The sequence below is a fragment of the Oryx dammah genome, unplaced genomic scaffold (assembly GCF_014754425.2).
Source record: "Oryx dammah isolate SB20612 unplaced genomic scaffold, SCBI_Odam_1.1 HiC_scaffold_8, whole genome shotgun sequence".
Classification (NCBI taxonomy): Eukaryota; Metazoa; Chordata; class Mammalia; order Artiodactyla; family Bovidae; genus Oryx; species Oryx dammah.
Genome location: NW_024070192.1, coordinates 1,466,187 through 1,477,753, shown reverse-complemented (window position 1 = coordinate 1,477,753; position 11,567 = coordinate 1,466,187). Strand labels below are relative to the sequence as shown.

The following is an 11,567-nucleotide window of genomic DNA, read 5'->3' as shown; positions in this document are numbered from 1 at the left end:
GCCGCGGCGACGGGCCGGGCCGGGCGCCCTGGGCGGAAGCTGCCGGGCGCTTCCTGCGGGGGGCGGGGGAGGCGAGGGCCGCGCGACGGCGCGGGGCCGGGATGCGGGAGCGCGCGCTCGCGGCGCGGGCATCTCGGGGGCGCGGCCGGGGTCGGGACGGCGCTCGGCCTCCGCGTAGAGTCCCCGCGGCCTGAACTTGAACCCCGACCCTTCCCGTGACCCGAGCGACCCTGCTAAGTCCCTGGGCGCCGCCGGGAACGCTTCGGACTCAGTTTTCTAGAATGGTGTTCACAAGGTGGAAAGTTACTCTTTTTTTCCTCTCGAATACTTTGTTGGCTCAGCGTTTGCAGAGCAAAAACTGCCTAGGTTTTTGTCATTAAATGAGAATCATTTTTAAAAACTATTTACCCATAGTGTTTTACCTTTAATTGCAAGAAACAAATTATATTGTTTAACTTAACCCTAAGAAGTGTTCCAAAAGTAACGCCAGAGCTGCAGCCTGCGCCGGGAGGGAGCAGACCTCTAACAGACCTCCTTGCTGGTCTCACGGTGCAGTCAGTGCAGACAGACTGACATCTTCACCAAACAACTGAAACCCCGCCCCCTTACACATTTAGTCGAATCTGAGTTCTTGTAGGTCTGCAACTCAAGCTGACCTACTGGACTAACACTGTTCCCACCCCGCAGGGCAGTGAAAGCAAACTGCGGGGAATGGAGGAGACCTAAAGCGTAACTCTGGGAGGAAATAAAACCCACAGCAGATCCATGAGTCCATGCTGCTCGGGTCCCCTTTGCAGTGTTTCTTAGAAGACCTGGTCTCTGCCCTCCGCTTAGTTTTAATGACAAGCCACCGTTTTCTAAATGACTAGAGGTTAACCGAGCAGGAGTCTGGAGGCAAAGCCATTGATTTGGTTCTAAAATGTGCTTTAGATCGAGCTGCGTAAATAACAACAGTGCTAGGATTCAGGCGTAAAAGGGAGAAAATAAAAATTACCTTTAGTTTAACCCTCCAGGTTAAATGAGAAGTGGGAAGTCCATCTGCCAGCATGCAGGTCACGTGATTTGCTCTGGCTTCTAGATTTCCCGGATCCGGCAGTCTGTCTGGTCTCAAGTTTTTGATCTGCTCCCCTCCTGGACATCCAGCCCATGTTCGCAGCCTGATGTGAGCATTTCTGGCAGACAAAACCGGCCCCACGCTGCCCCTCACTCATGTAAGCATTAACACAGAGGAGTGGGAGATTACTGCAGGAATAAACCCAACACCTGCTCTAGGCTGTAAGAAGAAGTGCAACACACACAACTGCAAGCACCATTATGTAAAAGGGAAGAGCAAACCTGGGTCCATGTTGTAACGGTTTCCTTTCCTTTAACCTCTGGGCTCTGTTGCTGTTGCTACCAAGAATGCTGGGGACCTCTGGGCAGTCCAGTGGTTGAGACCACACTTCCCCTGCAGGGGGCGCAGGCTCCAGCCCTGGTGAGGGCGCTCAGATCCCACATGTCCCCAAGGGCGGACCAGTGGGCAGAAATACACAGCAGAGCCCATTTTCAAGGCTCTGACCTTTAAAGGTGTAACATTTTTCTATTCATATACAGAGGAAAAGCTGCAGAACAGAAAGTAACATCTGTTCTGTTGGAGGCTTGTAAGAAGGTGGTGATGACTTAAGTGGACAGCTACCAGAGCAAAGGATTTGAACACCAAGAAGTTGCAACCACCACCCACACCCCCTTCCCTTTTAGTACAAACGCAGCCTGATTTCTAACTCTGCTGGGCATGAGTCCACCATCTTCTTGGTCTGGCTGGCTTTCTGAAGAAAGTCACTATTTCTTGCCCCCAAACTCATCTCTCGATTTGCTAGCCTGTCATGCCAGCAAGCAGTATGAGCTCGGACTGGCTAACAATCATGACGTTATCTGCAAAACCCCTGGCAAAGGACTCCGTCTGTGAAAGCTGAGAACAGCGGCGTCCCCACAAGCACCAACAGCGGGGCAGGACGGGCACCGTCAATGCCGCTTGGAAATACTCCCGGGAGGAGCTTCCAAGTCAAGCTGCTAAAAACTGAAGTGAGCTGTTGCTTCTTTCAGGGATCAGCTAACCATCAGCAAAGGAAAAAAACTGGCATAGTGGGCCCAAGGCTGGAAGAGACTGCAGAGAAGCAGAAAGAATGTGAATGGAGGGCGATGTGGCCGGGTCAGCAGACGGGGGAAACCTCTTTCTAAAACCTGAGCCAGCAATCACCCCCCCAGAAATGACGTTCCTCAGAAATCCTGTCTTAGGTCAGAGATGGCTATTTTCACAGGATCTGTGTACTTACTAACTTCTGCTGGTCCTAGCCTCTCATGAGACATAAACATATTTGAAGAATGGAAATGACGTGCTTGCTCCCACAGACCAGACTGAGAGAGGAGTTTTGAGTTTTCATTCTAAATGAGCCACAGTTCAAAGTTCAGGTGCTGTTAAAAAAAAAAAAAACCTCCACTCCACTGCCCAGACCCAACACAGAAATCAGTTTATTCCAATGAAGTACTCCAGCCAAACAAAAGCATGATGTGCACGTGTTTATTTGAATTACTCCTACTGAAGGTCCTTATTTCTGGAGAACAGCCAGGCATCTTGTGATCCACTCCTTCCACTCTTTAAAGGCTTCCACAGGTTTTGGCAAAGTTACCAGCTCCTCACGACTGTGTTTTGGAGTAACTCTAGGAGTGTCGGTGGACTCGGCATCAATCCACTTGACCAGCGCCTGGAAAATCAGAGAAGAGACGCATCTTTGAACAAATCACAGCAGAACAGACTTAGGCACGAGAAAAACCGGATCTCCCAAATCATGTGATCTGCATGGGTGACTGATAAAGACTTCGTTGTGAAGGAGAGACCACGCTCATCAAAGAGTGTGCACCAGAACCACGCCTGCTGTGCGCTCACAGACAGTCACAGGACGCACGGGACAGGAGATGAGAAGGAATGGCACGAGTGTTTGAATGTAGGGGACGACTGTTTTCTTTTCTCAACTTGCCAAGGTTGCAGGAGGCACTGCAGTGTGCATGGGGACATGTACACACCTGAAGTTAAGTGTGCACGCTGGGCTAGGCAGGCACACACACATGCAGACACACGTGCAGACGGACTGCAGCCACCCGTGTGGGTGGCCATACCCATGCAGTACGCAGCATACACTGGCATGTTTGTGGGCACCTGTGGACATAGGGACATTCTTGCCTCCTCAACACCACCCCTTCCTCCTAAGGAATATCACACTGCTGCCCCACATCTGGAAAGATAAACCCCTCCACGTAGTTCTAAACATGAACTTTGCTCTTCAGTATTTCACTCTGTTCTGCAAAGGCAAGCTCTCTGGCCCTACACAAACAGCAAAGGCAGAAACCTCTTCACCAGGTCTCACTGGGGTCCAAGCATAACGCAAGTCAAAGCTGTTAAGATATTTCTTTGCATTTTTTTAAAACCACAGCATCCTGCTTACCTCTGCACTAACTTCCTCTGATAAATCACCTCCAGGGAAGGGCCTAATAGCAAATGGTCGCTTGCTCCTTAAGTAACCACTTCCCCACTTACTTTGTACCGGTCTCTGAGCCGGAAGCCGACAGCACTCTGCAGCTTGCGTAAGCAGACGGGGCAGAGGTCCAGTGGGCGCCGGTCAGCTTCCTCCAGGTGGTTGGAGCCTTGCATCAGGCAGGCGAGCCACTGGCAGTGCCGGAGGCCAAAGATGTGTCCGATCTCGTGGGTCAGAGTCTGCAAGACAGCCACACGGAGGCGCCCGCGTCAGCAGCAGCGAGGCGAGCTCATCCAGAGGCGGATCTGCAGGAACCCGCTCCGCTCTGCTCATCACAGGGCCTGCTCGCTGGCCCCTCCCCTGCCCGTGTCTCCCGCCCTCCTCTCTGTGCACCACTGCTCCCCGGGCAGGTTCTCCACCTCCCTCCGCGGACACCACGGATCACTCCTTGGCAGGGCCAGGGGTCAGGGGGTGGTCCTATGAGCCAGCCTCCCTGCCTCTACCCCCTGGATGCTAGCAGCACCCCCTCCCCAACTGTGACAACCAGAAGTCTACAGACTTGTCCAATATGCTCTGGGTAGCAAACTCGCCCTGGTGGAGACCACTGTTCTAGACGGGGCAGGGGGTGGGGGACCCGATGAAATTCAGTTCTGCGGCCCTTCCCCCAGATGCCGGGGCAGCCGGGGAGGGGAGGGGCTTGATCTGCATGATGACAAGTGGTCAAGGCAGGGAAGGCGCAGCTGAGCCCCGCCCGACACCCGCAAGGTCAAGACACTGCTCCAGCTTCACAGCCAGCCTTCCGCACCCACGGCTCCCCGGGCCATGCGGGGTAGTGGTACTTATGGAGTCAGAGAGACATCTGTGTGAATGGACCCTCGAGGCTAGAAGCCATGCTGCTTAGGGTCAGCTGTGCTTAGAAACCATCGTTCGTTCCACCAGGTGGTGGTCTCGACCGCAACACACAGCCCTGGTGAATGCAGAGAAGCCCGGGTCTCCAGCCATGAAGCAGACAGACACGAGGAGACAGGCTTTTCAGAGCGGGACGGGGAAGGCGTCAGGACAGGCACCAGGACCATCGGCTGCAGGAGGTGACCCCAAGCCTTGGGGAGGGAGCCAGGGCAGGCCCAGGGGTAGGCCTGTTCTCCAGGAAGGGAAACCAGGGTACGGGGTCCTGCAGGCTTAGGGGCTGGCGGAAGGGCAGCCTGACTTGATGCCCATGAACTCTGGAATTAAGCTAACAGTAAGGAGGTGGGCTGGAGAAGGCAATGGCACCCCACTCCAGTGCTCTTGCCTGGAAAATCCCATGGACGGAGGAGCCTGGTAGGCTGCCGTCTATGGGGTCACACAGAGTCGGACACGACTGAAGCGACTTCTTCACTTTCACGCGTTGGAGGAGGAAATGGCCACCCCCTCCAGTGTTCTTGCCTCGAGAATCCCAGGGACAGGGTAGCCTGGTGGGCTGCCATCTATGGGGTCGCACAGAGTCGGACACGACTGAAGTGACTCAGCAGCAGCAGCAGCACAAGGTGGGCACAGCCAAGGCTGTTTGTGTTACAGGACAGAAGCCAGGCCCAGGGGCTGCACGTGTCACTATGAGAGTGTCCCCGTTTAAACTGTTGTTATTGATAATTTCAGTCAAGCGATATCCACCCAAAGTGTCTAAACGACACCAAGGCACTGATAAAGCGGCCTTCAGGGCTGGGGGTAGATGACGCCGAAGGACTCCCGTCTCCCAAAAGCCGCTGCTGACGCGTCGCGAGAGCCACGCACCTTACAGGAGCGGAGCAGCAGCACGCTGGTGGCCTCAGGAAGGCAGTAGTCATCGAACACCGAGTAGTCGCTCGAAGACTTTCGCTCCAGCTTCTTCACTTTGCCTTTGTAGTGTGAGCTGTAGAAGTCCGTGCCGTACCTGGCAAAGCTGAATATCCCCACACCTGGGGGAAGACGACAGGCCAGCACAGGGTGAGAGGAAGGTTCCCTCCTCTGGGGGAACTACCAGTTAAGGGCCCGCTTGGGCACCTGGCCAGGGCATGCCCGCAGCCCCCCGGGCTCAGGGAGGTCTGCCCAACAAGGGGACTTCTGCCCCAGGTTCCTGAGTCTTCTGCCATCCAACCTGCTCTGCTCTGTACAACTCAGAGGTCTTGAGGTCAAATTCTTCAGAAAAAGAAAGTTCCAGAGAGTTTGTTTTCTTTTTCCCCATAAGATAAGTTATTTTCTCAGGAATTCCTTGCCAGTCCAGTGGTTTAGAGTCTGCACTTTCACTACTAAGGACCTGGGTTCAATCCCTGCTTGAGGAACTAAGATCCTGCAAGCCTCGTGGGGCAGCCAAAAAAAAAAACCAACCAATTTTCTTAAATCGCCCCAATCAAGTTTTCCAAAAGCAGCAGCAGGGTGTCAGGACCATGGGTGCTCATGGTCTCCCTGGAAAACCGGGAAATGGGTCTCTGGGCAGGCACGCCCCTAAGGCGCCTGTCCTTCCCTCTTCCCTCTGCTGCCCCCCAACACCTTGGAGACCACGCTTGCACCCCACTTTCAGACTGAAGAACCTCCCCCGTCCTCCCATCTGTAAACAGCACAGCTCTCTCTACAGCTGGCGCCAGTGACCAGAACAAACACGCCTGTAACTGACTTCCTGTGACACTTCAGTTGGTCTCAGCCATCTCTGTGCATGGGGACACACACACTCGCCTCACGCCACATGGCGACTGCTTTACAGTCCAGCTGGTTTACACGGTCTCTTTCACACAGGCTTCTCTTTTAGTTGCTAGTTTGAAAGTAATAAGGAACTTTTTCGTTAAGGAAATGAATTCATAGTAAGTTTGTCAAACCTAAATTTGACCCAAAAAGAATGCGCCCCGCCCCACCTCCGTATCTGAAAAATAGGAAAGAGGATGTTCTAGAAGTTAAGAAAAAACTAAGCCCACTCACTCTCAAGTGATGCCCTTTGACCAAACAAAAGTTGGCACACTTCACTACAATACCTTTGAAAGTAAAAGTCGCTCAGTCCTGTCTCTTTGTGACCCCACGCACAGTCCATGGAATTCTCTAGGCCAGAATACTGGAGTGGGTAGCCGCTCCTTCTCCAGGGGATCTGCCCAACCCAGGGATCGAACCCAGGTCTCCTGCATAGCAGGCAGGTTCTTAACCAACTGAGCCACCAGGGAAGCCCAAAATACCTTGAGCAAGACATTTCTTTTTTCTAATAATCCTACAAATACATTATTTCCTCGAGTGATTAAATATCTCAGTTTTAAAAGACTGATCTTTATAAACCTGCCGAGAACAAAGTCGCCTGCAGTAAGGAGACGCCCTCACCGCAGGGCACAGCCACCATGCTCCCTCGTTACGTCTTCTCTCATATCATGCAAAATTTAAGGAATTTATTGGGGAAAAAAAACGAAGCAGAAACACTTGGGGAGAATGCTTCTGACCTCCTCAAATGCATAAAATAAACTGGTTAACAATATCTAGATAAATAGTTTAAAATTTTTTAATGGTTCTGTTTCTCTCAGGTTAATAATAAAGGATTTGTTTCATACAACTTTTTGGTTCACTTTGTTTTCTGATAGAAGGCTCGTACAGAAAACATCAGCAGGACAGCGCTGACCCAAGCCTCAGAGAGCACGAGCGGGTCACGGCGGGCGGGCGCGGGTACTCGCTTGGGCTCAGTCGCTAAGTCATGTCCGACTCTTTGCAGCCCTGCAGACTGCAGCCCGCCAGGCTCCTCTGTCCATGGGACTGTTCAGGCAAGAAAACTGGAGTGGCTTGCCATTTCCTCCTCCAGGGGATCTTCCCAACCTAGGGATCTAACCTGCATCTCTGTGTCTCCTGCACTGGCAGGGGGATTCTTGACCGCTAGTGCCACCTGGGAAGCCCCATGGCTTAGTGGGTGTAGGGCTGAAGGACTATAAAGCCTACAAACGGAGAACGAGAACGAAGCAAGGGTAGAAAAAGAGGCCTCAAGCACCCCAGGCCCCAGATCCGATGAATGGGGAAGAGGAGGCTCTGACAGGGAGAAGCCCTTGGTAGCGAGAGCTCTCCACCCTGCCACCCTGGGGCTCACACACTCCAGACTGACAGTCCGTCTGTGAACCCTGAGCTCGCACAGCCCAGCCCCTGCTATCTGCTCTTGCCCCCAGAACGCCAGCGGGCAACCATGCCCTCCAGCTCAGTGGACTTCTCCCCTTCGAACTTGTCTTAGATCCTGAGGGATGTAGGCAGAAAAACAAGAGCAGAAATGGAAGGGTGGGAGAAGTGGAGAGAAGGCAAAAAAAAAAAAAAAAAAAAACCCCAAATAGGCAAAAATGACTTCCTTATAGAGCCTTTTCCTCCCCAGTGTTAAAATGCAGGGTTCCCTGTGAGTCACAGCTAAGCTTATTTCAAGTCAAAGGCTGAAACTGACCATAAATAACAAAGCGTCTGTTCTGAGACACAGGATGTGAGGCGCACGCTTATAAACCAGTGCACAGCGACCTCATCTAACGAGACTACTACGGAAAGGGCTAAAAAACAACTAGCGGCATTTCTGCTTCCATTAATGACAGTTCAAATATCCTTATTTAATTCACCTTATCACTCAACTACCTCCATTCGCCATCTGTTGCACTGAATGTCTACATATGTGCCAACCATAAGTACACACTTTCTATGGATCAGCACTTTTATGTAAATTATCTCAAAACAACACAGTGAAACAGGTATTATCAGCTCCAAGGTGGTGCAGGCAGTGAACGGCAGAGCTGGGCGGAGGGGAACGGACCCAGATCATCAGGGCTTACCCAGAGCATCCTTTCCACTACGGCAGGATGCTGCACCAGAAATACTACAAGACCTTCACATCTAAACTGTAATTGGAAGGGAAAAAAAACTAAGTGGTTGAAATTTTTTCTCTCTTTCAAAATCTTCACAAAGAGTCTCAAGCTGAGCAAGTTTCTACCAACAATGTCAAAAAGGAATACCCTCTGTCAGAGAGGCCTGTCCAAAGACAAAATTCCAGGAGTCTCTCGGGTAAAGATCAATCATCGTTATTCCAACAATGCAAAAGGCATCTTCTGGTTTCTTCTTTTTTAAGAACGTCAGGATCTGCCCTATTTAAAAAAAAAAAGTATGTTCAAGATATATTTCTGTGTGTGTGTACGTATACCTATATACTTTACTCAGTTCAAGCTGTAAGGCTGCCCAGTTCACCTGCATGAACCTGAAGGTTCCGTGTGCTGTCGTTGACTCTGAAGGAACACCTGGTTGCAGAGACAGGAATCGGCTCCAGGAGTCTGACTGTCAACCCACAGAAGAAGGCTTCACAGTAGCCCTTGAGCCATTTCAAATATTCTTCACTGATACTTCTGGTGTTTCCCAGCAATCCTATGATACAGAAGAAAATTTAAAGAGAGATTTTGAGATGATCAGAACAGTCTTTACCCCAGTCTACAGTTAGAAATGTGGAATTAGAAACAAACCAACTCTAAATTTTCAATACATAGTTACCGTTCACTAAGGTGAACACGGATTAGAGAGAAAACCTGACTCCCTGGTGGCTCAATGGTAAGGAACCCACCTGCCAATGCAGGAGACACAGGCTGGATCCCTGGTCGGTGAAGATCCCCCGGGTCTGGGAGCAACTAAGCCCATGTGCCACAACTCCTGAGTCCTTGCTCAACAGCCCGGGAGCAGAGACTACCCAGCCCACGTGTTACAACTACCGAGGCTCGCGTGCCCTAGAGCCTGTGTTCTCCAACGGGGCGCCACAATGAGAAACCTGTGCACTGCAGCTAGGGAGCAGGCCCTGCTTGCCCCAGCTAGAGAAAGCCAATGTGCAGCTATGAAAGACCAGCACCGTCAATAAATAATTAAAATTTTGCTTAAAAAAACAAAACCTTCTCTTTCAAGGCAGTTTGGCTACCAAACTTCCACTGTGGGAACGAATGCCAAAAATGATTATAAAAACTGCCCTCTCGAATGAGATGGACAGGGCAAACTGTCCGCAGCAACAGCACCATTACAAAACCAAACCAAACCCAGCGTACTGGCGAGACGCACCGATGCACTGTATGTAAATAGTCTGCTTCCCTGGAGAAGGGCTCTTTCTGTGAAGATCCCTGAAAAACTCTTCAAAGTCTTGGGGAGCCTCGGGGTGGGAGACTATCCAGTCCGACGGTGAACGCAAAGTAATGGGTCCAAAGAGATCGCTGCCTGGCCGGAAGGCCTCGCTCAGCAAGCGCTGCTCCCCGGGGTCCAGCTGCTCGTACTGCTTCACAAGCTCTGGGTTCTTTGAGATGAGGGCCGTCTTCAGGGTGTGTTCAGAGTGCCGTACCGTTTGCATCTGCCAGAAGGACACACGTGGTCACACAGAACATGCATATCCAAACTGGGGTCTTTACAGACATCACTTATTTCCCCCGAGAATGGAATGACTGATTGCTAATGCCTGGGCGTCATCCCCAGAGGACTGCCTGCCTCCACCGTTTCTCATCAGTTTCTTAGGGGGACTTCCCTGGTGGTCCAGTGGTTAAGAATCTGACTTGCCACGCAGGAGATGCAGGTTCCATACCGAGTCAAGCATAAGATCCCACATGCCCTGGAGCAACTAAGCCTGTGAGCCACAACTAGACAGTCTACGAGGCCCAATGAAAGATCTCACAGGTCGCAAGGAAGATACTGTGTGATGTAAGGAGGACCCAACAGCAGCCAAATTAAAAAAAAAAAAAGTCAATTTCTTGGGGAAGGTATCTGAAAGAATGGAAAGAATCATGAGATTCATTCCTCCACCTCTTAGGGAACCTGCTCCCACCACACACATTCGTGGTCAGCCCAAGACATGACCCGATTCCCTATTTCCTCGCCCTTTGGGTAATGATATTAGGAGCTGACTCAAGAGAGCCACGTGAAACACATCCTTTCCCACGTGACTCAAAGTCGTTCCAGACCAAAGGGAAGTGCAACTCATGTTAAGTCCTGCGTTTCTGTAACTTGGCTGCAGGCTGGTAACGGATCTCGGCCACCGAGGTGGTGTTACCCTGGGGAAGCGGTCAGGGGGCCGACCAGGAGCCAGACTCACACTGACAGGTCTCTTCCGCTCACACGGCGTCCCCTAGAGAGGTCATCCCTCCGTGTGACCGGCTCACAGCTGCTCCCCGCGGGGTCTGGGTGAGGGAAGGAGAGAAGCGGGACGTCAGCGTGCGGAGCCCGCCGCGCTGCCTAACCGGGTTTTCTGCAGTTTAACGACGGGGGTCGGGGGGAGATTTTCAGCGAATGGCTGTCCCCGTTGAGGGCTGAACTCCGGGGTCCAGGGCCACCTCCAGAACGAAGCTCTCTCTCGGCGGGGCTCGCCTGGGAGCAGAGACGGGTCCTCACCGCTGCTGTGGGGCCCAGTGCCGTCCGGTCGGCCCACCTTCACCGGCGGGGCGGCTCCTGCCGCGGCCCCGCCTCACGGGGCCCGCCCGTCTGCGCCTGCGCGGGAGCCGCCACCCTGAGGGGAAAACGGCGACGTCAGGGGTCGGAGGCCGCCTTCGGATGCCCGGCCGAGCCCGGCTCCCCCGAGACGCCCCCGCGGCCGCCGCCGCGGCAGCTCCTTTCCCACTCTCCCCCGCCCCTCGAACGCGGCTGTCCCCTTCCTCCACCAGCAGGCGGCCCGGCCCCCACTACGCTCCCGTCATCCCCACCCCGCCGGGCGTCAACGCCTCCCGCCCCCGGCGGCTGCCCCAGGCGCGTGCGCATCGCGCCCTGCGCCGTGCCCCGCCCCTTCGCGCACTGCCACGCCCCCGCGCTCCCCGCTCCGCCCCGCCGTAGCACGCACGCTCCGTCGCCCCGCCCCGCCACGCCCCCTCACGCAATGCCGTAGCACGCACGCTCCGTCGCCGCGCCCGCCACGCCCCGCGAGAGGCCGCCCCGCAGGCGCGGAGCCCGAGTACTAGTGGCTGCTGCTGCCCCTGCGCCGTCGAGCGAAGCGCGGTCGCGAGGGGGCGACCAGGCGCCGAGATATGCCCCGTGCTCCCCTTTCCGCCGCTGTCTGGCCACGCCTGCGCCGCGGGGTCAGCTGTTCGTGCGCGTGCCGGGCGGGCC

General features: G+C 53.6%; 1 protein-coding gene across 2 annotated transcripts; it reads right to left on the bottom strand.

Moving 5' to 3' along the window:
- Positions 1-2,397: 2,397 nt before the first annotated feature.
- AMZ2 (archaelysin family metallopeptidase 2) lies at positions 2,398-11,145 on the bottom strand. Of its 2 annotated transcripts, none has more exons than XM_040244396.1 (8): positions 10,860-11,145; positions 10,564-10,648; positions 9,546-9,828; positions 8,697-8,870; positions 8,468-8,596; positions 5,280-5,443; positions 3,572-3,748; positions 2,398-2,741 (listed from the first exon to the last, which is right to left on the bottom strand). In XM_040244396.1, the coding sequence occupies exons 3-8, from the start codon at positions 9,826-9,828 to the stop codon at positions 2,586-2,588; spliced, it is 1,083 nt and encodes a 360-aa protein (XP_040100330.1). In that variant the 5' UTR covers positions 10,564-10,648; positions 10,860-11,145; the 3' UTR covers positions 2,398-2,585. The 2 variants fall into 2 exon arrangements, with proteins under 2 accessions (XP_040100330.1, XP_040100329.1); XM_040244395.1 differs by having other exon boundaries at positions 10,802-10,970.
- Between the last annotated feature and the right edge of the window lie 422 nt (positions 11,146-11,567).

Bases quoted from the DNA above. Each gene is read 5' to 3' on its own strand.
- AMZ2 (XM_040244396.1), bottom strand. From the start codon at position 9,828: ATGCAAACGGTACGGCACTCTGAACACACCCTGAAGACGGCCCTCATC. The intron at 8,597-8,696 runs GTGAACTGGGCA...TTTTTTAAATAG, and splicing joins GAACCTTCAGGTTCATGCAG to GGCAGATCCTGACGTTCTTA. The intron at 3,749-5,279 runs GTGCGTGGCTCT...GCTGTCTTGCAG, and splicing joins TGCTGCTCCGCTCCTGTAAG to ACTCTGACCCACGAGATCGG.